The following is a 27,109-nucleotide window of genomic DNA, read 5'->3' as shown; positions in this document are numbered from 1 at the left end:
AACAATTAGATAACACAACAATTTTTATTCACATATTTCAAGGTTTTGAAAATGCATTAAAGACAGATGCATGTCAGTAGGTCTAGGGTCACTGGCAATAGGTTTAAACAGTATTAGAATGAAATTAACCTCAGACAGCTTCCATAAGGCTCTAAGTAGAGGTCTGTTTACATGCAGTAAAAGGAAATGTTAAGAGAGGAGACCACAGAGAGTGCTGCTTTAGCAGACACCTGCAGAGCACTCAGGATAGAAAAGGAGGTGCTGGGGAGGAACAGGTCATGCAGAAGGGAAGTACCATGAAGGGGAAGCCAGAGCAGGATAGGAGTGAGAGACACAGACTCACTCTGTCTGCGGTGCGGTGGAACAGTCCGTGGGATCCCCTGGAAGGAGCCCTGCCAAGGAGAGAAGGAGGGAGCAGAATACCCACCCTGTGCAGAGAGAGATGGGGTAGGGAGGTATAATAAAAAAGGGAACCAAAAAATAGAGAAACCAAGTCATACTTTGTTTTATTTTTAAATAACACAGAGCAATAGTGTTAACGAGAAGACAGATGTCATTTTTTAAAATACAGGCAGCTCAAATTACTAAAAACACATCATAATCCAAACCCAGTTATTTTTAGTATTTTTTAAAATTATTTTCCTCTAATATTTGTAGTACAATGTACAAGAAATAATATATTCTTTCTGGTATACATTACATTTATCATCATACATCTCTTGTTAAAGTAGCAGATTCCAGTCTTCTGCAGAAAAGGAAGGAATTTAAAGGGGGAGATAGATTTTAGGTGTTAAACACACAGAAAATGCAACAATTTGTGAATCAGGAAATACAAAAAAATCATCATCTAAAAATTTTTATTTCGGCTGGGTGCAGTGGGCTCACGCATGTAATCCCAGAACTTTGGGAGGGTGAGGCGGGTGGATCACGAGGTCAGGAGTTGAAGACCAGCCCGACCAAAATGGTGAAACCCCATCTCTACTGAAAATACAAACATTAGTCACGTGTGGTGGCAGCTGCCTGTAATCCCAGTTACTCGGGAGGCTAAGGCAGGAGAATCGCCTGAACGTGGGAGGTGGTGGTTGCAGTGAGCCAAGATCACACCACTGCATTCCAACCTGAGTGACAGAGCAAGACCCCGTCTCAAAAAAAAAAAAAAAAAAAATTTCTTCTGAAATCACAAGTTTTCAGAGGATTAGCAGGTTAAAAAAAAAGAACATTAGCTAAAGTTAGCAAAAGCGACACAGCATTAAAAAAGATTTAGGATGTTGTAATGTGACATGCAGGCCACAGGTTACGTGGGCATGCTTTTTAATTTGAATAACTTGTGGCTTCTTAGCTTTACTTATTTTAATCACAGATTATCAGAACTATGATACTCTCGAAATGTCATTTACTTCAATTTCCTCACTTTACAGAAAAGTTTCTTCAAGAAAGGAACTGTTCAATGTTATACAAAGGGAACCATATTGGGTCTTTTTTTTTTTTTTTTTTTTTTTTTTTTTTGAGACGGAGTCTCACTGTGTCTCCCAGGCTGGAGTGCAGTGGCGTGATCTCGGCTCACTGCAAGCTCCGCCTCCTGGGTTCACGCCATTCTCCCGCCTCAGCCTCCCAAGTAGCTGGGACTACAGGCGCCCGCCACCGTGCCCGGCTAATTTTTTGTATTTTTAGTAGAGACGGGGTTTCACCATGTTAGCCAGGATAGTCTCGATCTCCTGACCTCGTGATCCACCCGCCTCGGCCTCCCAAAGTGCTGGGATTACAGGCTTGAGCCACCGCGCCCGGCCCATATTGGGTCTTATGTCCCTAGCCTCCTCACTGACTGAAACATATGCACAAATAAAACTACTGAAACACTATTAAAGTATCATCAACGAAAATCAGCCTACAAATCATCATCATACCCAGTTAAATCTGCAAAAGAAATTATGTATATTTTTTCAGACCAATTAATCTGACTTAAAAATAAAGTATTAAAAATTACTGATAATAGTTTATCAGTGTTTACAGATCTTATGAACAGTTTGAAATGAAAAAATTTTTCTCACTTTCCGTATCAACATTCTTTGACTCAGGCATAATCAGATACTTCTTTAAATTTAAGGGTGATCCCACCTTGTTCAATATAAAACAGAAACATAAAAGATCCATTTTCTATGTTGATGAAGGGAAAAAACAGCTACAAAAACTAACTTAACAATCTTTAGGATATTCTAATAAATAAAAATTTTATCTTTTGAAATTATTATACTTTTTTTTTTGCTAATTTGGCAAAAACAGCTTAGAAAATATTGAATAAGCTGATGACCTCAGATGCTCTCCATAGATACTACCTGCTGTTCTGCTGTTTGTGAAATGTTTTGGTTCAAAGGCTTTATACTAAACAGATTCTCAACCAAATCTTCCCTATGCATTTTGCAGAACCAAGCTTCTACCCACTGTACTACTAAGTAAAGAAACTTTCAGATGGGAACATCATAGACATGCTTAAGAAAACAGTTATAGACTCCTTCATCAAGCAGGTATGTTTACCTTTGCAGGTCTGTGGAAATAGCACTGACCTGGGAGTCAGGGAAACTGTTTTTTTCCTTGCATCTTTCCCAAGCCTCATAACCCTGAGAAAATTACTGATTTCTGGGCCTCAGTTTTCTCATTTGTCAGATGCAGAGGTTGGACTGGTTCATCTCGAAGAACCCTCTTACTTTTAGTTCCTATAATTTAGTTACTCATATCTGTACCCATCTCCACTCCAGCAATTTTATAACTCTATTTTTAATTTTGTAACTCTATTTATATGGCATTTAAAGCAATCAACTTTGTATTAAATTGTCTCTCCTGCTAGATCATTAATTCCTGAAATAATTTAGGTGAAAGTATCTGTCACAGTACCTATAACTTGGCAGGAGTTTTAAAAGATATTCGATGTCCGACCTTCTATAGCCTAAAACTCCGCCAGCATATAGCAGACACTAAGTAACTACTGATTTAAACAAAATTACATTAATTAACTGTGTTTATCTAGAGATGCAGTTGTAGATCTGTCAATCCTGGCCACACGCTATAACCACCTAAGAAATTTTAAAAACAAAAACAATGATATCTATCTTCATTTCCCCAAGACCAACAAATCATAATCTCTGGCATAGGTCTGAGTATGAGAAGGGAAAGACAACTTTGTGAAATAAATACATAAACAGCGCTGCCTGCCACTGCCAAGGGGCACCCATCTATTAGCTTATTGAACAGTTGTATGCCATCTGAGCTTATGCCCAGAAAGATAAAGAATGTTACTCATTTTATTTCTGCCACCTAGAACGCTTCCTCCACTTCTCTACCCATCTGTCAAACACCCATGCAGCCCCCTTAGGCTCTTTCAAACCCATTTCCTAAAAGCTTCTCCTGATCCTACCTAAATTAATTATGATCATTCTTGTTTATAAACACCCACAGCAATTGGTGGAATCTTTCTTCCTCTTTTTCTTCACTTTGATTTGCGTATCTTAAAAATTCTTCTACTAAATATAACCACCCTGAGAATAACAGCTCTCTTACTTTTCTTGGTGTCAACTACTTAGCTTCTTTCAATTTACTTATACAGAGTAGAAATAACATACTCTGATCAGCATTTAATAGAAGAGGGAATTCCAGTTTCAAGGAAAGATGGAGTAGAAATACTTCTCCCTTTTCCTGCTGTCAAATACAGCTAAAAACCTTGGGCACTACATATAAAACACAATACTCCGAAAGGTAGAGAGGAAAAGTGAGACCAGCTTGGGACCCAAGGAAAAGTACAGTGATTTTCTTTTTGCCTAATGTATCCTAAAATGAGTGATAGAAGCTAGCACCTGCAAATGCCAAGGAACACACAAAACAAGAAAGTCTGCATGCACTCTCTAGTCAAAGAATCAGGAAAGAGGTAGCCTAGCAATGCAGAAAACTTGTATCCAGTAATCTACCTAACACCACAGAAAAACCTGTGGCCCCAGCCCCCATTCCCATCAGAAAGGGAGGACTGGGAAGGCCTGGCGTGGTGGCTCACGCCTGTAATCCCAGCACTTTGGGAGGCGGGCGGATCACGAGGTCAGGAGATGGAGACCATCCTGGCTAACATGGTGAAACGCTGTCTCTACTAAAAATACAAAAAGTTAGCCGGGCATGGTGGCAGGTGCCTGTAGTCCCAGCTACTCGGGAGGCTGAGGCAGGAGAATGGCATGAACTCAGGAGGCGGAGCTTGCAGTGAGCCGAGATCATGCCACTGTACTCCAGCCTGGGCGACAGAGTGAGACTCCTTCTCAAAAAAAAAAAAAAAAAAAAAAAAAAACAGAAAGGGAGGACTGGGGAGTGTAGGCCTCCACCCTTGCATGGCTGTGACATTTTCTTATGTACTTCTTAAAATATGCATAGAAAATATTTAAGAAACTTATAAACGGAGGAGGAAAAGGGACTTAAAGGGATATAAGGTTTCTACATGTAGTAGACTATATATAGTTAAATATAAATGTGTGTGAAATATAATGCCTAGAGTAACAACCAAAACATTATTATAAAGACATAAACTCAAAACACTATATATAAATAAAAATGGAATTATTTTAAAAAGTAATTAATATACAGAAAAGAAAAAGAAAGTAGAAATAAAGAAAAAGGAAAACAAAAATAAAATGGCAGACTTACATAGCAAAAATTACATTAAATATAAAGGGCTGAAATACACCATTAAAAGACAGATTGGTAGATAGATCATGGCCTAACTATATGCAGATTACAGGAAATTCATGTTATGTATAAATATATATATATATTTTAAAGTAAAAGATGAAAAAGATATACCACGCCAAAAAGAAAAAAATCAAAAGAAATTTGGTGTGCTTATATTACTATCAAATAGACTTCAGAGCAAAAAGAATACCCACATACAGAAAAAGACCTCACAAAATGATAAAAAGGTCAATCTACCAAGAAGACACAGTGATCCTAACAGTACACCAAACTGCAGAAATGTACAGTACTTGAAGCAAAATCTCATAAAACTGAATCGCCAAATCTACAATTACAATTGGAGAGCTCAATACCCCATCCAACAACTGATAAAAGTAACTAGACAAGAAAATCAGCAATGATATATAAAACTCAAGGACACCACTAACAGCACCTAGTGGATGTTTACAAAATATTCTATCCAACAATAGCAAAAAGCAATCTTTTCAAGCATCCACAGAACATTTACCAAGACAGACCACAGTTTGGGCCACAAGACAAGCCACAACAAAGTTAAAATAACTGAAATTATACAGAATGTGTTCTCTGACCACAATGGGATCAAATTAGAAATCAACAATAGAAAGATGACAAGAATATGTCCAAACACTTGGATACTAAAATTCATACCCCTAAGTTATCCATGGGTCAGTCAGAGAGGAAGTCTCAAGGGAAAAAAAAACAAAAAAAAAAACAAAAAAACAAACCATATCGAACTGAATGAAAAGAAAATACATAATGCATAGAAACAGTTGAAAAAATATATGATATGTAGGAAACAGCTGAAGTAGAGACAGAAAAGGGAAAAAAAAACTTCAATAAGCTAAACTGATGTCTTAAGAAACCAGAGAAAATAAGATCAAAATAAACCCAAAGTAAGAAGAAAGAAAAAAAAATGAGGATAGCAGAAATCAGCAGTTCTGTGGTGTAACCATTCTTTTGCTTCTTTTCTTCTCTAATAAACTCATTTTCACTTTACTCTGTGGACTCACCCAAGATTTCCTGTGTGAGATCCAAGAACCTTCTCTTGGGGTCTAGATTACCCTTTCCGGTAATATATTCCATAATGAACCATGAACAGACAATACTTTGGTCTTCCAAATATCACCTTTTGTCAGGACTCAGAGTTATGAGTGGCTTTCACCACATAGCTGCTTTATGACTGCGCTCCACTCTACCTTGACTACAAGAGACCCTACAAGTTAGGAAGGAATATCATTACCCCTATTAAGCCAAAAGATACCACAGAAGATCGATCTTGGTTGCTCTACAACTTTTAGGATTAAGGGTCCCCTTGTAAAGGGGAGAGGGAAATAGAGGCATCCGAATCAGAGCAATTCCATCTTGAACAAGGGCTAGGTAAAATGAGGATAAGACCAGCAGGACTACATTCCCAGGAGGTTAGGCATTCGCAGTCACCGGATGAGTCACTGGATGAGGAGGCTGGCATTAAGATAAACAGTTCACAAAGACCCTGCCGATAAAACATGATGCAGTAAAGAAGCTGGCCAAAACCCACCACAACCAATATGGCAATGAAAGTGACCTCTGGTCATCCTTACTGCTCATTATATGTTAATTATAATACATTAGCATGCCAAAAGACACTCCCATCAGCACCATGACAATTCACAAATGTCATCAGAATGTCCGGAAGTTACCCTACATCATGGGTCCCCAAGCCCTGGGCCACAGACCAGTACCAATCCATGGGCTATTAGCAACCTGACAACACAGCAGGAGGTGAGCAGCAGGAGGCGAGTGAGTTGAAGCTTCATCTGTATTTACAGCTACTCCCCACTGCTTGCATTGTCACCTGAACTCTGCCTCCAGTAAGATCAGCAGCAGCATCAGATTCTCATAGAAGCAGGAACTTTATTGTGAACTGCACATGCGAGAAATCTAGATTGCTTGCTCCTTATGATAATCTAATGCCTGATAATCTGTCACTGTCTGCCATCACCCCCAGATGGGACCATCTAGTTGTATAAAAATAAGCTCAGGGCTCCCCCTGATTCCACATTATGGTGAGTTCTATAATTATTTCATTATATATTACAATGTAATCATAATAGAAATAAAGTGCACAATAAATGTAATGTACTTGAATCATCCTTAAACCATCCACACCCCTCCAACAACCCTCTCCCCGTCTGGAAAAGTTGTCTTCCACGAAACCAGTCCCTGATGTCAGAAAGGTTGGGGACTGCTGCACTATATAATTTAAAAGAAAGAGAAACCCAAAGTTTTGGGAAATTCTCGTTCCTTTCCCAGAAAACTCATGAATAATCCTTGCTTAGCATATGACTGAGAAAAAAAACCATTAAAAAGAGCCAACCAGCAGCCCTCAGGGCTCTGTCTATGGAGTAACAATTCTTTTCTTTACTTCTCTAATAAACTTACTTTCACTATAAAAAGAGCAGGCTCCTTGAAATTGAACATAGAAAAATAGAGAAAATCAAGGAAACAAAATGTTGGTTCTTTAAAAGATCTGTAAAATTGACAAACCACTAGCAAGAGTGACAAAGAAAGAGAAGGTAAATTACCAAAATCAGAATGAAACAAGGAAAATCACTACAGACCCTCCAGCCATTAAGGTAATAAAGGAATATTATGAACAACTTTACAGTCATAAATTTGACAACTGAGAAAAAGGGCCAATTCCTCAAAACCACAAACTATCAAAATTCATCCAAGATGAAAGAAGTCATTTGAATAGGTCAATAACTATTAAGGAAGTTGAATTTATAACTTTAAAAACTCCCAAAATAGAAATCTCCAGGCCCAGATAATTTTACTGATAAATTCTACTAAACGTTTAAAGAAGAACTGATCATTAATTCTACACAATCTCTTCCATAAAAGCAGACGAGGAGAAAACACCTTCCAAAGTATTTATGAGGTCAGATTTAACTTAATACAAAGCAGACAAAGGCAATACAACAAAAGAAAAATAAAGAATAAAAAGCATTAACCCCCAGAATACAGATGAAAAACTCTTTAACAAAATACTATTAACTAGAATTCAGGAATATATAAAAAGAATTACATACCATGACTAAAGGGGTTTATTTCAGGCCTATGAGCAGCATTAGAAAATCAATCAGTGCAATCAATAGGCTAAAGAAGAAAACTCATAGGTTCATAGCAATGACCAAAACAAGAGTAACAAAATCCAACTCACATTCATGATAAAAACTCTTAGCAATCTAGGAATAGAGGGAAACTACTTCAACTTGATAAAAACCATCTCCCAAATATCGAGAGCTAACATCTACTTAAAGGTGAAAGACTGAATGCTTTTTCCCCTTAGATTAGGAAAAAGGCAAGAATCCCCATTCTCATAATTCTTATTCAACACAGTAATGAAAATCCAAGCTGGTGACATAATGCAAAGAAAGGAAATAAAAGACATCAGATCAAAAAGTGAGAACACTTACTATTTACAGATGACACAATGGTCAACATAGAAAACCCCAGACTACAGGCTGTGCACGGTGTCTCACGCCTGTAATCCTAGAACTTTGGGAGGCCGAGGCGGGTGGATCACGAAGTCAGGAGATCGAGACCATCCTGGCTAACATGGTGAAACTCCGTCTCTACTAAAAAATACAAAAATTAGCTGGGCGTGGTGGCGGGCGCCTGTAATCCCAGTTACTCGGGAGGCTGAGGCAGGAGAATGGCATGAATCCAGGAGGCGGAGCTTGCAGTGAGCCGAGATTGCGCCACTGCACTCCAGCCTGGGTGACACAGCTAGACTCCGTCTCCGGGGGCACGGTGGGGGGAGACCCAAAACCACAGAAAAACTCTCAAAACTAGTAAGTGAGATTACTAAGTTCACAAAATTCAAGGTCAATATACAGAAATCGATTTTATTTATTTATTTATTTATTTTTTTGCAAGGGAGTCTTGCTCTGTTGCCCAGGCTGGAGTGCAGTGGCACGATCTTGGCTCACTGCAAGCTCTGCCTCCCAAGTTTACGCCATTCTCTTTCCTCAGCTTCCCGAGTAGCTGGAACTACAGGCACCCGCCACCACACCCGGCTAATTTTTTCTATTTTTAGTAGAGATAGGGTTTCACCGTGTTAGCCAGGATGGTCTAGATCTCCTGACCTCGTGATCTGCCCGCCTCAGCCTCCCAAAGTGCTAGGATTACAGGCATGAGCCACCCCGCCGGCCCAGAAATCAATTTTATTTCTAAGTACCAGCAATCAGCACAGGGAAAGTGAAATTTAACAGTATCACTTATAACCACCCCCAAACATGAAAAAGAAAGAAATGTAAGAAAGCATGTAGTGAACTGTGTTCTGAAAACTGAAAAATGCTGATTAAAGAAATCAAAAAGGTTTAAATTAATGGAGAGACATACTGTATTCATAAATTGGGAGAATCAACATCTTTACTATTTATTTAAACAGTTTATTTAAACTGTGGTACATCCATATCATGGAATAGTACTCAGCAATAAAAAGAAACAAACTACTGATGCACACAACTACCTGAATGGATCTCCAGGGTGCTATGCTAGTTTTAAAAGGCCAAGCTCCAAAGCTCAACACTGTAAGATAGTATTTATATAAAATCTGAAAATAACAAAATTATAAAGACGTAAAACAGATTTAGTGGTTGCCAGAGGCTAGGAATGGAGAGAAAGTGAGAATGGTTATGAATGTAGAGGTACCACATAAGGGAAAATGCTGTGGTAGTACAATAGTTGTATACCTTAAATATGATGATCGTTACTACACAAGTTATAAAATGGCACAGAAGTGCACATGCATGCACACACACACCATCACTAATGCCAATTTCCTGGTTTTGGTACTGTACTATAATTATGTAAAATGTAACTATTGTGGAAAACTGGTTGAAAGATAAAAAAGATCTCTCTACATTTTTTGCAACTTCTTATCACTCTTTTGTAATTACACTATGGGCAAACTTTGCTTCTTCTAATGGATACTATAGACAAAGTTTTCAAAAATGCGTTACATAGTTCTGGTATCTGGTATTGAAAAATACAGATTTAGATACCTGTAAACTTATAACCAATAAACCACTCAATTGCTATAATAACTATATTTAATTTGTTTGTATCCTTAAGAAACAATTCTGTTTTTTCGGTTATTGGTTTAACCTGTATCCATGAAAGAAAGTAACACAACTAATATTTTAAAAAAAAATAGAAGAAACGACAAACAAAAGAATTCTTGTCATAAATTCTGCATGCCACAAATGTCTCAGCAACATAGATGGCTCCTGTCAACATTCAGATCATCAAAACACAGGCTGTATTCCATGGCCAATGTCTAATATTGAGTAAACACTGAATAATTTAAAAATAACTGTATGACCAGATCATAAATATTACTTATTTAAACACCAATGTATATATGATTTTCTCTAAAAATACTTTTAGCGGCATTAAAAAATATAAGTAATAGTGAATACAAATAAAAGACCTTAAAGAAGTAATTCCCTCTGGAACACACACACACACACACACACACACACACACACGCACTCACATGCAACGTCTCTCCAGAGAAATAATGAGCTCATTTAAATTTAAAATCAGGACATTTGGCTGGGCACGGTGGGTGGCTCATGCCTGTGGCTGCAGCACTTTGGGAGGCCGAGGTGGGCAGATCACCTGACGTCAGGAGTTCAAGACCAGCCTGGCCAATATGGTGGAACCTGGTCTTTACTAAAAATACAGAAATTAGCCGGGTGTGGTGGGATGCACCTGTGGTACCAGCTACTTGGGAGGCTGTGGTGGGAGAATCTCTTGAACAGGGAGGCGGATGTTGCAGTGAGCCAAGATCACACCACTGACTCCAGCCTGGGCAACAGAGTAAGATTCCATCTCAAAAAAAAAAAAAGAAAAAGAAAAAAAATAGACATTTTTGCCACATAAAAATTAATCAGTAATGTTGCCCACTTCCAAATCAGGAAAGATTACGGTCTGAGAAAATGGATTTGGGGGAGATTATTCATAAGATAAATCTTTTGCCTGCATTGTCTTTTGGTTAGCATTCCATACCATCTCTCAGTCAAGAAAAAATAGAGCGGAGTTCTTTGCTAATAAATTTCCATGGTTGCTAGAAACTAGGTAAAATCTGTCTCCTTTGGAAATCATAAACATTTGATGTGATTTTTATGATGTAACTGTGATAGTTTTCTGCTTTTACCTTTTCTATTTTATAAATATTTATGATGGGAAAATACTTGACTCGGTAAATCTGAGGCCCAAAAACCTAATTCTTTTTTTTTGAGACAGAGTTTCACTCTTGTTGCCCAGGCTGGAGTGCAATGGTGCAATCTCAGCTCAACGCAACCTCCACCACCTGGGTTCAAGTGATTCTCCTGCCTCAGCCTCCTGAGTAGCTGGGATTGTAGGCATGCACCACCATGCCTGGCTAATTTTTGTATTTTTAGTAGAGACAGGATTTCTCCATGTTGGTCAGGCTGGTCTCAAACTCCCAACATCCGGTGATCCACCCGCCTTGGCCTCCCAAAGTGCTGGGACCAAAAACCTAATTCCAAGCACAAAAAGGATGGTTGACAATGCTGACCATATTCCAACTGCTGAACTTATATAAATTACATATGCATATCTTTTATACATACCATAACACGGATTAATCTTTCAGTACTGTAATTCCAACAGATCACTTTTAATGTATATAAAATCATCTTTTTTTGCCTCTTTGCTATATATAACAGAGTTAGTTCTTAAAAATATGAGAGAAAATTGGCATTAGATCAAATTGTGCCCATTCAGAATTTTAACTAGTAGGCACCTTTTCACACTGATACCAATACAACGGTCTGTGTATTCATACACTAAATTTTCAGAGTAATCCAGGTCAGGTCATTACATGACAGGCCAGGTAGATCCTTTGGGTCTACCCTGTTCTCCCTGCTTAGAGATTCAAGGGGTAAGTAATAAGGCATTTGAAGGTATGAGTCCAGAAATGTTTTTTTTCTAATATTTTGGCTTCTCTGGTTAACTTGAGGTGTTCAAACAAATGGCTTACAAAAGGTACATATCATAAGATTCTACAATTTACTTAATGTGCAAAATATTCATATTTTTAAATACTGATGTTAAATGCTTTTACAACAGTATTGGAAATACATAAAAATAAATTCAGTTCAAGATAATGCTAATTTTTAAGAATATGCTTGTACATGGATCCATACGCTATGTTTAAAAATGGTTTCGTAAGTTTTTATGTTTAAAATGAATCTTGATTTCTCGCATAACCAACATCCGCCAGCAGTATTCACAGTAACATCAACTATTTTCATTTGAGTGATTAGGCACCTTCCATATTGTTATTCTTCTTTTCGTGTTACTCATTTCATCATTGTAGCTTGGTATTTTGCCCCTCAGATGAGGGAAAAAAAATTGCCCCACTTTCCTCTGGAGGTATCATTTTCTGCTCTTACAGCTCATTCTTATCTCTTTTCCCTCTTTTTTCTCCACCGAAATCTGAACTCCATCTTTTTTATTTTCCTTCATTTCTTCTGAAAATTGCTTTTACTAACTTGCCCTTTACTTATTGTTCTAGGTGGCTTTCCATATCCATGTAAGTAGATATCATTAGGTCTAGGGCTGCTTTGTCCAAAATGATGTCAATTAGCTACATGTGACTATTTACATTTAAATTAATTACAACTAAAGAAAATTAAAAATTCTCTTCCTTAATTGTATTAGCCACATTTTCAAGTGCTCAACAGTCACATGTAGCTACAGGTACTACAACGGACAGCACAGAAAGTTGTATAGGACTGTGCCGCTCTAGAGTAGGGCATTCTCAGTTCTGGAATATGACTTATGGCTGCCCTCTTTTTATAATGCAAGGCTCAGGGGAGTTTATAACACTATATTATTGCTGTCCCAAGCAGAAGATAGATCCCTTACTCCAGTAAGAAGTGTTTCACACTGTGGTCCTCAATGCTGAAAACACTGTTCTTAAAAACTTATACTTGAAAACATCCTGTATTATGCCTACAGCATGGCTTAGGCAGTTCCCAATAGTAGTAGAAACCTTTGTCTTGCCCTAAATGAAGAGGACCCACAGGTGACTACTAATGTTCTCTTGCTGGGTTTAGTCTCACAAATAACAACCAATCCAAACTCAAACAGTTTTGTTCTTTATCAGTACAGCTCTAACACCAAAAGCACCTGTAGCATGAAAGCCAAATTTTACTACAGGCAGAAAAAAACTCCTAAAATTCTGAGGATCGATACATATAAAATCAATACACAAAAGGTGAGGTTGAATATATGCAGAAAATAGCATGATAAAATGGTTTTTAGGCCAGGAGGAAGAAAGAATTTGTAAGATAAGAAACACTAACAGGAATGGTCATTATATAAATAGTTGGGAGTGGCTTCCCAGTACCATCTGAAATGACGGTGTGGGGCACAGGGGGTAGGCCTCCTGCCCTTCTATTTCCTCTTTTGTGGAGGGAAATATCAGGGGCTTTTAAAAATATATATATATATATAACCTAATGACATCAAATACTTGAATCATACAACTTAACATCATGGCCACCAAGCCACTTTCTGATCATACTTTGTTGGTGGTAGTATAAGCCTGTATAAACCTTTCAGAAAAAAAAAAAAAAAAACTGTAGTAATTTATTTCAAGAACCTTACAAAGACTATCCAGTAAAGGAATTAACTCCTTAACTTGATTAAAGGTAATGCATTCTTCATTTTGGTTTAGCAAAAAATCAAACCAAATAATAATAGCAACCATCATTACCACTACCTATGTAGGTTAAAATGCCACATATACAACAAATTCCATCTAAATAGATATGACAGATGGCACATACACATATACACACATCACCAAAAAAGGCTGGAAGACCATATATGAAATGTTAACAATGACTGTCATTGGCTTGCATGATTTAAGTACGTTAAATTTTTCTTAAGTTGTTTTGCTTCTCTATTTTCTATATTTCCTATAGAATAAATATATTGTTATCTCTCAATAAAAATAGACAGGAAAGGAAAAATCCACTTTAGAGTACTTCTCTTTTAAATATATATTTTTTGGCCTCATGTTATTCATAAAGTATCCTTAGTATTCTATTTTTTCATTCTTTTAGTGAGAGGTATTGAATTTTATTATTTCTATTGAGAAAATGACTTATGTAATTTAATATGTCAAAAGATTTCTTCATACTCACATTAGATTGAACCTAACTTGGTTGTAGAGGAGTTTTCTTTTACACTGTTACTGAAACTATGCCTTTTCAACCAAAAATCCTTTTTTCTCAGTAACTTAAAATACAAGTATGTATGTGGTCAGGCATGGTGGCTCATGTCTGTAATCCCAGCATTTGGGGAGGCGGAGGCAAAATGATCACTTGAGCCCAGGAGTGTGAGACCCCTGTCTCTACAAAAAATCAAAAAATTAGCCAGGCATGGTGGTACACACCTGTGGTCCCAGCTACTTGGAAGGCTGAGGCAGGAGGATCACTTGAGCCCAGGAGGTCAAGGCTACAGTGGACCATAACCGCACCATTGCACTCTAGCCTGGGTGACAGAGCAAGATCCTGTCTCAAAATAAATTAAATAATTTTTAAAATACAAGTATGTTTTTATGGATTATCACAGTGTACTGCTAAGTCTTCTACGATGCAGTGCAAACCTGAGCACCTGTTTTTTTCCTCTCAGGGAAGTAAGTCCTTATTATGATCTCTCACTAAGATTAAGCCTCTGTCCTCCCTTCCCAGAGCTATGATTCTTTTCTCTTCTCTATTCCTTCTAGCCCACTCACCTCCTGCAACCATTCAAAAGAAAAGCAACTAAAATAAGACTGCTGTATACAAGTTGTATAAACACTTGCTCAAGTCACTTCTGCATCTTAGCTTCTTTACATGCAGAAAAAGAGTGTGCTTACTATCATTTAAGCATACCAGAGGTTTCTACAAGCATCTTGAGGGATGGAACTGTATCTTCTTTATATTTACACATCCAAATTAATACAGTGCCTGGCCTGAAGTAGGCACATAAATATCTGCTGAATGAGTAAATGCTATCTGCTTTTCCTCCTTTCCGCTGTTCTACTATTATATTTCTTCTTCTTATTTCCTGTTGATTCTCTACTTCAGAGATCTTATTTGCAGCCATTAAGTGATACCAAAATCCCCTTGGAAAAATCTCAATACATTCAAATTTTTGCTCTGCTGCTGTTGGCAGCAAACCACTCTCCTTCAAAGGCTCTTCAATATGCTTTTGGAGAAAAGAACCTAGAACTAGCAGTCAAGAGTCTTAAGTTGTAGTACTAGCTCAGCCACTTTTTAATTATGGAAACTTTGCTACACCAGTTTACCTCCCTAGCTTTTGCTACCTTAGCTACAAAACAAAGGTATTTGGCCAGATGATTCCTATAGTAACAGATAACAGGGAAAGCTGAAGTCTGGGTTTGTTAGGTGTGCTAGGCTGAAAAATTGATCTTCACCTGACCTAAGATCATAGTAAAACTAACTCAAGAATACATTCCAGAACGAGTTACTTTTGTCTGATGAGGAGGAAGACTAACATCCAGTTTCCAGAACAGTGAGGTTGAAGGAGCCAGAGGTGGTATAAAGATTTCCATGAGGATGGCAAAATGGAACTTATCATGCTTAATAGAATCACCAATCTTCTTAGTAGCACAGTTAGAAGACATAACATCCCTATGGGTTAAATGGAGACACCTGGAAAGCCCAAACTTCCATCTAGAAGCAAGGGGCATGGTCTTCTATTAAACAACTGTCTGCAAACAGATGAGCTTCCACTGCCTTTGACATTAAAAAATATTACATCATCTTTGTCTGTTGGTGTCTTTTGCTTTCCACGATTCAAACACAACCTTCATTTTCTTCACCAAGCTCCTTGATTCTTTCAACTAGATTTCCCACATCCTTTGAACCTTATAGACTTACACAGCACTTTACCTACATCAATGTATTCCCAATTTCTTTAAGAAGTACTTATAAACGGTGGAATCCTTCTTTGTCTGTGTATTTCCTTCCCTAATTCCCCACTTCTAGTTCGAAACCCAAATATCTGGGATGAGAGAGGATCATCAAACTTTTGTTGAATAGATTAACTCCTACAATCGTATCTTATAAGAGCACACAAAAAAAATACTTGTTACATGAAAAGAAACAAAACACTTTTATAAACTTTAAAGGCTTATGGCTAAGCTTTACAAACTAAATTGCTGATTATATTAGCCATTACATTTCTCTGTTCCTTTGTGTTACTAGAATTCCACTCCTAAATATAAGGCAAAAGAAGAGTCAAAGCTGACTTATTAGGCAATCTCTTAATAAGAAATGTCTATTACCTGGCCCCAAACAATAGGAGAATGACTAACGTCCATATGATAATTCTCTGGCTCACGCATATCCTGAACTGAGCTCTCAAGAACTCAAATTAAATGATAGAGTATTTTTAGCACTAAACATGTTTTGAGATACAACATTTTTGAAAAACAAATAAGCACGGAACACACAGGTACTTTCTATTTAAAGTAAACCATTCCCTAGTTCTGCCTAAAACAAAACTTTTATTGTCTGTATCTTTGTGCATTTATATTTCCTAACACCCTCGACATCTGAGTAATTATAATAAACACATTTAAAAAGTTTTAACAAAAAAGGAATATGCTACATCATATATTTTCTAAGTGTCATATGCTGCTAAAGTAGGATGACTGCATACAGGACTGCTGCTTCCTTTAAGGCATGTGGAACTACTCTCATAAATACATGCAATAAGAGGAGAGTAGACACACAAATAAAATGAACCATAGTGTGCAGAATGAAAAAGCTATTAAATGCACATTCACTTACATAAGACACACAAGAGAAGCTTTAGGAAAGCACATAAACACCTAAGAGACAAGCAAAAATAAATTACCTACAACAAAATTAACAGCCATGACAGATTCAAAATTATTAGAGATTGCTGTAAAAAGAGTGAAATAAAACCTCAAAATAGCAAATGACCGGAGAGGAGGCTAAGAGCACATGTTACTTACAGGAATTCGTCTCCAGGGTGTTTGGGTATATTTATCAGCATAAGTGCATTTTTCCTCTTTACATTTTTGGTGGCAGATATGCTGAGTTGCCTAAACAAAAACACAAATTTTTACATTGGTTTAATTCTGCATATATACACCAAGACACACAAGAGAAGCTTTAGGAAAACACATAAACACCTAAGAGACAAGCAAAAATAAATTACCTAAAAAAAAAGTAACAGCTATGACAGGAGGTAATCAGGGCTCTTTTAGGGGGTATGCAACCAAATCAACAAAAAAGTCACACATGGCAAAATAGTTCTGGCTACTTTTTTTGAAAAAAAAAAGACGTTATCAACAGCAAACATTAAGGTCTATTAAGTGGTCTCTCATCTTATTCAGGGAGTGGGTTTGAGAGTCAGCCTCAATTCTAACCTTATAAGGTTAGAATTTTGAATAATCTAAATTACCCTTGGCAATCTCTTATATTGTCCATAAAACATACAATATATGATTTTATATAAATCAATATATAGAGTTAAGTATATGGATGTAGAACATATAGGAATATTCAGTATATAAAGAATACAACTGCAGAATTTACAGTATTTCCCTAAACTGTCATGGTACTACAGTCACTAAAGCTCAGTTTCTTAAATGCATTTTTTATGGGACTCTGCTGGACACTGAATACCACCAGTCCACTTGTCAGGATGTCTGTTCTCATGTGCCGTCTGATGAAGCCTCTTTCATGATGTGTTGACTTTACTGGACTGAAATATTTTAAAGAGTGTCAGCCCTTTGACAAGATCCATCTGACCATTTCTGTTCACAAATGATTTCTCCACACGATTCCACTCAAAGCACACTCATTTACATAACACAAAGTAACTTTCTCAAATAATCATCACTTTCAAAAAACATCATTAAAATATTGATAAAGAGACTTCTCCTGGCCAGGCGCAGTGGCTCACACCTGTAATTCCAGCACTTTGGGAGGCGGAGGCAGGTGGATCACGAGGTCAGGAGATCGAGACTATCCTGGCTAACATGGTGAAACCCCGTCTCCACTAAAAATACAAAAAATTTGCTGAGCATGGTGGCGGGCGCCTGTAGTCCTAGCTACTTGGGAGGCTGAGGCAGGAGAATGGCATGAATCTGGAAGCAGAGCACGCAGTGAGCCGAGATCGCACCACTGCACTCCAGCCTGGGCAACAGAGTGAGACACCATCTCAAAAAAAAAAAAAAAAAAAAAAAAAGAGAATTCTCCCTTAGTGAAAATCTAGAAAATAACCACATTATTTGTTAAACAACCTCTCTGGAGGTAGACATACTTTCTCATAGGAAACTAAAAAATTCTTGATTATTGCATCAGGTTAAAATGAGACATTTCTACTTTAATAATATTTACCCATATTCAAAATTTTTCTTAACTGCAATCAGATCATTCCAATTTCCTCATACAAAATAAAATCTAAAAACAAAAATGTCTATCATAGAGACATATTTTCCATTCCTATGAGACAGTCACTGAAACAAAATTCAATATAGGCCGGGTACAGTAGCTCACACCTGTACTCCCAGTACTTTGGGAGGCTGTGGCTGGCGGACTGCTTGGGCCCAGGAGTTCCAGACCAGCCAGGGCAACATGGTAAAACCCTGTATCTACAAAAAACACACAAAAAAACAGTCAGGCATGGTAGCATGTGCCTGTAGTCCCAACTACCTAGGAGGTTGAGGGAAGGATCACCTGAGCTCAGGAGGTCGAGGCCACAGTGTGCTGAGACTGCATCACCACACTCCATCTTGGGTGACAGAGTGAGATGCTAACTCCAAAATAACCCCCTAAATTCAATATATAATTAAGTCAACTTACAGTCTCTTGGAATTCACTGTAATAGGATCAACTTTTAACATATATGAGGGGTATATGATGAACAGAAAGGTAACTTAAAAACACTATTGAAATGAAAGCACTTTACTTATTCCATCCTATTGCAATTCCAGAAATTCAGGTGCTCCTTGATTTATGATGGGGTCACACCTGGATAAACTCAAATATTGCTAAAAACGCACTTTTGACTTGGGATTATTTTCAACCTATGATGGGTTTATCAGGACATAATTCTGTCATAAGTTGAGGAGCTTACTGAATGAGTATCACTTTTGTACCATCATATAACCAAAAACTCCTAAGTAGTGGACTGTCTATAATGTATTTTCTGTTCTATATGCTAACACATGAAAAATAATATTTGGCAAATATAAGAGTTTTCCAAAATTTGGAAAGTCTAGTTTCTAGTGGCACGTCAACATATATAAAATGACTTAACAAATCATTTTCTCACCATCTGCCTTCTTTATTGCTGAGAGACTGTACAGATGCTCACCTTCTATTTGGTCGCATATTTGGGGAAATGCGTCCTAATCTCTTACCCCAAGGAGCTAGATCTTAATTAGTCTGAACCAATGTGATTAATCCCATTCTTCTATGCTTAGGAAGGGACAAGTAACTCAAATCTAGCCAATCAAATAGGAAAGTCTAGGGTATCTGAGAAAGGGTTTGTTGATTTTAAAAACAGACACTGGAGATAATAGGCCCTTAACCTATCCTTGGGTATTACTGTGTGAGAATGTGACACACAGAGCAACAGACATCTTGTGACCATGAATGGACAGCCAAGAGGATTCCAAAAAAATCCATCTGGAACCTAATCAATCATTAGCCAAATGATCAATAAGAAACCATGGAAATGGATGGGACCTATATAATTTCTTGTTAAGTTTACAACTGTTTTTATTTTTAAAATTACTTTTAGTTAGGGACTTTTACTTGGAACTTAAAACATCATAAGGTATGCACTGATTTACACTGAATGATTTAGGGCTTATATAAGAGTTGCTATTCATCATGTATCCACGGACCAGGCATTAGGTAGTTTACATATGTAGTTCTATCACAACGTAACTATCATAACCCTATATGGTCAGTACTACTTTTTTTTTTGAGATGGAGTCCTGCTCCACTGCCCAGGCTGGAGTGCAGTGGCATGCGATCTTGGCTCACTGCAACCTCGGCCTCACGGGTTCAAATAATTCTCCTGTCTCAGCCTCCCGAGTAGCTGGGACTACAGGTGTACGCCACCATGCCCAGCTAATTTTTATATTTTTAGTAGAGACAGGGTTTCACCATGTTGGCCAGGCTGGTCTCGAACTCCTGACCTCAGGTGATCTGCCTGCCTTTGCCTACCAAAGCACTGGGATTATAGGTATGAGCCACTGTGCCCGGCCCAGTACTACTTTTATTATCCTCATTTACAGAAGGGGCCTAGGAGAGGTTATAGAACTCCCTTCAGAGAACGTGGCTATTAAGTTTCAAAGTCAGGATCTGAACTCAGGTCTGTCTTGGCATTTCAAATATACTATGCTGCTAGCCCACTTAACGTGAGTTCCACTGTCTACGTGTCTCCATAAAGGAAACTCTACACTAGCAATTTCCCAAGATTATTCTGAAGAGTCAATGAGAAATGTATCTGTACTATTATTTAACTATGATATTGCAGTAAAGATAAACAGGCATTCTTAGAATTTTTAAATAAGGTTTGAATAGTTTAACTTCTATGCCTTTCAGTTAATTCTCAAAGCAGTGCAATCTGATTTTAAATCAGCATATTTTGAATACAACACTTTATAATGTCAATGTATTTTTATGAAGGTTTGCATGCAAACATAGGTTGGAGTTGAATGTATATTTTTTTAAAAGATAAAAAAGCATAGAAGGCTATAACTGAGAGGGAACTTGGAAATCACCTAGACAAACCTTCATATTTTGGATAAAGAAAGTACTAGAGAGAGGTGATGGAAACTGTCAGTGCCATTACCTAATTAATATTAGAAACAAGTCCTTTAACTCCTAGTCTATGATTCTTCTGATTTTTATTCTTATATTAAGAATAGAAATGTAAAAAAAATTAAAAATTTTTAAAATAGGTGATTTTAATTTGATAATGTGAAAAATGCTGTTACTTATCTTTGTTTTCAAATGGTTTGTATCTGTTAAAACTCTCTTGGTTTGAACAAGTGACTTTCTCAAGTTCTATAACTAAACTTGATACTATTAAAATCTTTGAGTAATTTCTAATTTTCTACTATAAGAAGGATACTTGGCCACCTAAAACTAAGGCATTCACTTTACAGAGATCACTGCTTGCAGTGAGAAGCAGTGTATCTTTTCTAATCCTCTAAATTTATGTTGAGAAAACCACACTAACATTAGTCTTTACATGAACTGTAAAGAAAATAGCAGAGTTCTCCTGGTACGGGGCCACAGCTCCTCTGCAATTTGTAAACACACTAATGAGATTCTAATGTGTTTACAGAGGGAATTTCTAGTTGAATACACCACAGCTTCCCAAGCAATCCATGGGAAAACTATGCACACCACCTAGAAAAACAGGTGGCAGGCTCTTTTACGATAAATATGATTTCTAGGTTGAATATATTGTGTACAGAGAATTTCAAGGTACCTACTGATAAAGATTAATGCTTTCACTTTTCTTTCTTTAGGATGCTCTTCAATATTTCTTGAACCTTTCTAAAAATTATTTTCAAGGTGAGATACTGTTCAGGACAACTGGTGTAGTCTCTTCAATAAATCAACACACACACACACACACACACACACACACACACACACACACACAAGAATGGCTCTAAATTAAAAGAGACTTAAGGGATATAACCAGTTGTGCATAGTCCTAGACTGAATTTTAGTTTAGGGACATCAAAGTACAGGATGTTTTTGGAACAACTGAGAAAATCTTAGTATGGACTAGATATTAGAAGATGTTAAGGAATTACTATTAATTGCTTAGAGATGGTAATATAATTTGAGCTATGAAGAGACCTGTTCTTACTTTTTTAAAGATACAATCTGAGGTTAAAAGAAAGAATATGTTATCAAAACTTCACGGCATAAAAAGATTCATCTTTCATTATTTATCATATGTCCATATAAAGTGACCTTTTTCACAAATCTTCGTCTTAAATTTACTTTTCTAATTTTACTACTGCAATCCTAATATTTTTGATGAGAATAATTTTATTCTGTCTCCCCCAATCTTTTATTTTACTTTTTAGACAGAGTCTCACTCTGTCACCCAGGCTGAAGTGCAGTGGCATGCTCTTGGCTCACTGCAACCTCTGCCTCCTGGGTTCAAGTGATTCTTCTACCTCAGCCTCCCAAGTAGCTGGGGACTACAGGCGTGAACCACCACACCCAGCTAATTTTTTTTTTTATTTTTAGTAGAGACAGGGTTTCACCATGTTGGCCAAGCTGGTCTTGAACTTCTGACCTCAAGCAATCCACCCACTTAGGCCTCCCAAAGTGCTGGGATTACAGGAGTGAGCTACCATGTCCAGCCTCCCCTAGTCTTTTATGTTCAGCCTTATTGTGCCATTTTCCTTTAGCTAAATTTATTTTATACAAAGCAAGTTACTGGATTTTGCTTTAGATCCTCAAGGGAAGTCTCTCCAAGACATAAGACTATTTGCAATTACTATTATATTTGTTATATTTGGTCTAATTTCTTTTACTTTAGTTTTGTGCTGTTTTTAAGTTTTCCTTATTTTTCTACTTTGTCTTTTTTTTTTAATTTTAACTTTTGCAAGATACTTTACTCCAACTCACTAATAGTTACTTTAAAGCATGTCATAAACATTATTATAATTTATCTAAGTATATTTTTAAAAATTAAGAATGTAGAATATTCATTTGTAGAAGATAAAAAATTCAGTACTTCTAACTTCCTTCAGCATATTATTTACCTTCTTCCTCAAACTTATTTAATCTGAATATTTTCCAAAATTAATAGCAACTTAAAAATTTAAAATTAAAAATAATTTTTAATTTCAGAAAAATTAAGGATTTGTAAATGCAAAGAAATCCCAACATTAGAATGATATGTAATTTACACTAGGTAAAATGGGCAGTAAGTTTTCTCCAACTAGTGACTCAAAAGTTTATACCACTTAGTTTCCATTTCACTGCTCATTCATTTTAATCTTTATCTCCTTATTCTTGAGTTATTTTTCAATGTACCCCTCAAATATCTGAAATGTATTAACTGGGTAGCATATCTGTCAAGACATTAAAGGTCAGAATTTACCTTTGCATATAAATAAAAACTTGCTTGGATATAAAATAAGAGGTTCATAACCTCTTCTCTGAATTGTACAAGACACAATACCTGTGCTCTGTAATATATTTTTGCAAAAATCGAAGCTTACATAATTTCCTTTGTTGTCTTTTTTCTTCTCCCTGAAAGTTGATTGGGTTCTTGTCTTTGGCTTTGAACACAAACACTAGGCCTTATTATTTGCCTGTTTAATTTTGTATGTGACAAGACCTCAATTTGCAATATTATGCCATTTTTTATTCAGATTCATAAATTTTCTTTCTTTAATCATAATATTTGATTTGTCTGCTCTATTTATTCATGAAATAGATCTCTGTGAGCTGACCCCAGTGGTTCAGAGCTCAGTATATCCTTTATATTTTCAGTGAGATTAATATTTCACCAAATTGCTTTGTTAGACCAAAATGTGCTCTTGACTCACAACAAAGACTTCCTTTTGACTGCTGTGATTTTTAGGCCATTATTTTCTTCTTATCATGGTCTTTTATATACAAACTAAATAATAATTAAATTCAACACACCATATTGTTTTCAAATGAGACTAATATTTGAAATTGCACAATTATTAGATTATAAAGATTCAAACATGACTCTGATGGATCATTCAACATCATCCATAGGAAATAAACATTTTCTTGGAATACCCTTCAATCTGACAGTTATGCAGCTACCTAAATCTGAAGACCCAGGCTAATTCTCCTCACAGAGAGAGAAAATATCCTGTTCTCAACTCACTAGTACTTGTTTCTTTAAATATATCTGAAGAAAAGCTATTTACCCTTCTATCAACAAAATGAATGCAAATTGGTGAATTTTAAATACCCAAAACTGAGGTCACTGAATCAATGAAGAATTTTTCAAACCAAATACTTAATATTTAGATTAAAAGTTAAAACACACACATTAATTACAGTGAATATAATCTAAAAATAATGTAAAAGTGCAACTTTGAGAGCCAAAAATAAAGCTAAACTCTAATTCTGGCTCAGAGTTTTATGAAAAACACATTTCACCCAGTTTGAAAAGTCTCTACACATTACACTACAATACTTACAAGCTGAAGTTCTAATAGTTGGATCTTTTCATCTTTTTTCTTTATTTCCTCTTTAAGTTGTTTTATTTCATTTAATAAATCTTCAGTCTGAAATATTAAAACATTTTTAGATGAGGTATTTAAAATACCATAATGAGAAGCATGAAATCAATGATGAAGACACAGTAATGAATGAACCATCTGGTCATTTAGGGGGGAAATCCTCTTTTTAAAAAAAACACAAGATTTCATCCAATAATGAAGTCTGACATGTTGACAATGAGCAACAGTAGCAGCAACAGTTAGCATTTATTGAGCACTTATTAGATGTTAAAAACTAAGCACTTTCAGGTATTTAAGCATTTGATTCTACCCACACTCCTGAGGTAGGTGCTGTAATCCCTTTTTTACATATAAGAAAACTGGGACATAGGTCACAGAGTTTAAAAAAAAAAAAAAATTCGCATACAAAAAAGCAACTTTAGCTAGACTTCAAGAGATACATAAAACTAGCCTGTGAAAGAAAACAAAGGGCATGAGAAGCAGAGGCAACAGAATAATTAAAGGCACAGAGGCATTTCATGGCTGGTTTAGAAATCAGCAAAAAAGATAAATGTGCCTGAAGGATAACAAGGAAGATTCTTTGTCCATGAGCTACTTTTTGAGGAGTACCTCCTGAATCAAAGAGAGAACACCTTGTCAATTGGATCTATAAGAAATGCCTAATACTATTAAATGGAAACCTACTGTCAAGTTAAGCAGGAATTCAGTTACACTTCCAAAGTGTTAATCATTACTCTATAGTTAGTCCATGTTGTTTGTGTATCATTATTTATCCAAAAGAGAAAGTAATATAAGCAAGGAAATTCAAATATAGATGTGAATAATATCTTTCCAGAGAGAAAAACAAGTAAGCAAATAATTAGACTGTGCTACAACAAGCAAAGAATGTCATCCCCTTTAGATACATCGGGAACAAAAACATATATTCTCTTTAACAAAGAGATCAGAAATAGACATTTTACAAAGGTTTGATCATATCACATAAGCATCCCAAACAATGTGGAAGATTTTTAAAATGCTATTATGTATACTATAATTGAAAAAGACTTTATTACATACAAAAAATAATCTTCACTTGAATTTTAAGTTTAGGAATTATAAAAATTCATAAAGATAAAAAAGATGTATTGCAGATCATGAAAGACACATTTCTAAGAATACATTTAGAAGGACACATTTCTAAGTTATGTAGCAAATACAGCTATTCAAAAGAAATTATTTATATTTAATTATATAACATTTTAAAGCATCTTAACAATTAACATTAGTTAAAAGCTATCGAAAAATCCACGCAAATATGACAGAGGATTTATATCTCAAGTATATTAAGAGCCTGTCCAAACATTTAAGATCATTTTTAGGTCTCAACAGACACATAGCCAGTTCTCACAAATACACATATAAATGGTAAAATGTTGTATTTAACTTGTTGAATAAAGTATTGTTTTATAAATATTAAGTTAGTGGTGAAATACCCAATGTAATTAACCAGACTGCAGAAAAAATGGCACATCATTAGACACAGCAGTTAATCTTTTTGGACAAAGCTGTATTTTTAAGAGCCATCAAAATACCTGCGCTCTGATTCAGTTATCCCATTCCTAGGAATCTATGTGAAAGAATTGATCCTAAGTAAGAGAAAACCTGTAACAAGGTGTTATCTGAAAGTTAACAAGTTTACAATTGTCCTATAGGAGGATAACTGGAATAAAATGTAGCAACTTGATGGAACACTATACAGCCATCATTCATGCAGTCACCAGTAGGTTCTGACAGTGTTACACAAGAAATGGACCCAAAAATGAAACCAACAAACAATGTGCTAAGAACATTAATAGCCAGCATGTATATAGCACTTGCTATATGGCAGGCACTGCTCTAAGGATTTTTTTTTCCCACCAAAACCATTTCGTTGTTTTATTTTTAATTGTACATATTCATGGTTTACAAAGTAATGTTTTGATACATATAATGTATAGTGATTAGATCGGGCCAATTAGCATTTCCACCATCTCAAACATTGATCATCTCTTTGCATTGGGAACACTGATTTTATACATAAAGATAGGCAAAGAAGTGACATCACACATTAGGAATGAGGGACTACAGTGGAGTTCCAAAGGATAAGCACAAGATTCAGAAGACAGAGGAGTGTGGTAGGCTTGAAATTTTAGTTAAAGGATTCTAAGTGTCACACAATAATACAAAGGTGAGGGCAAGCATAGCACATATGGAGAATCATAAGCAGTGTCGCTGTTGCACTTAGGCTCTGATGAATGGTGAGGAGCAACTGGCTAGTAAACTAGGCAAGGGCCAGATCACAGACAGCCATGACTATCACGCATGGCCTTAGCTAGGTAGTGACAGATTTGCATTTGAGATGGCTTTGACAGGTGTTTAGAGGACAAATTTTAACAACAGCAACAAAACTGAGCTAGGCACTTATGAAAATATTATAATAATCCAAATAAGAGTAGAAGCCTGACCCAACAGAGTGATCATACAGATGAAAAAGGAGAGAAGAAATCAAAATTTTGAGATTTTGGCAATTCACTGCATGTGAGAAAAGAACAGAGGAGCATTCAAGGGTGACACTGTATTTCTAGCTTGAGTGACATGGTGAATAGCTGTGCCAACAAAAGAAATGGCGAATACGGAAGAACAACAAGTATGTCCAAAGAGTAATATGTGTAAGCTTTAAATATATTGTTAGATGGGTGGGTGGGGGGTAGGAGGGAGGTGGGGGCATGGCGGAGTCAGAAGAGATCTTGAGGTTTCTTCAGTTCAGTTCGTCAAAGCACTGTATGTTGGGGTACTGGCTTCTGAGCTCAACAGTCATCAATTTTTTCATTAAATAAATAAAATGTTTAAGACATCTCACATACAAATACACACACACACATATATGGGGGGGGGTGAGAGAGAGAGAGAGAGAGAGACTGTGTTAGAGGTACTTATGGGTGGGACACACAATAGAAGTGTGTCCAGTGGGCAACTGGATTACCAAGCATGAAA

General features: G+C 36.4%; 1 protein-coding gene across 12 annotated transcripts in view; it reads right to left on the bottom strand.

Annotated features, from left to right (window-relative positions):
• Positions 1–27,109, bottom strand: part of CCSER2 (coiled-coil serine rich protein 2) — a 188,225-nt gene that overhangs the window by 18,470 nt on the left and 142,646 nt on the right. For 7 of the 12 annotated variants that reach the window (XM_003903678.4, XM_017962837.3, XM_009214470.4 and 4 more), the window contains 2 exons: positions 24,053–24,139; positions 16,820–16,909 (listed from right to left, as the gene is read on the bottom strand). In XM_003903678.4, coding sequence (XP_003903727.2) covers positions 16,820–16,909; positions 24,053–24,139 — 177 coding nt within the window. Of the gene's footprint in view, positions 1–295; positions 429–16,819; positions 16,910–24,052; positions 24,140–27,109 lie in introns of all 12 variants that reach the window. The other 5 variants (XM_017962838.2, XM_003903679.4, XM_009214475.3 and 2 more) reach the window with 2 other exon arrangements.

Source organism: Papio anubis, chromosome 11 (assembly GCF_008728515.1).
Source record: "Papio anubis isolate 15944 chromosome 11, Panubis1.0, whole genome shotgun sequence".
NCBI classification, from domain to species: domain Eukaryota; kingdom Metazoa; phylum Chordata; class Mammalia; order Primates; family Cercopithecidae; genus Papio; species Papio anubis.
The sequence above is the reverse complement of the archived record's forward strand: the minus strand, read 5'-3'. Positions and strand labels throughout refer to the sequence as shown.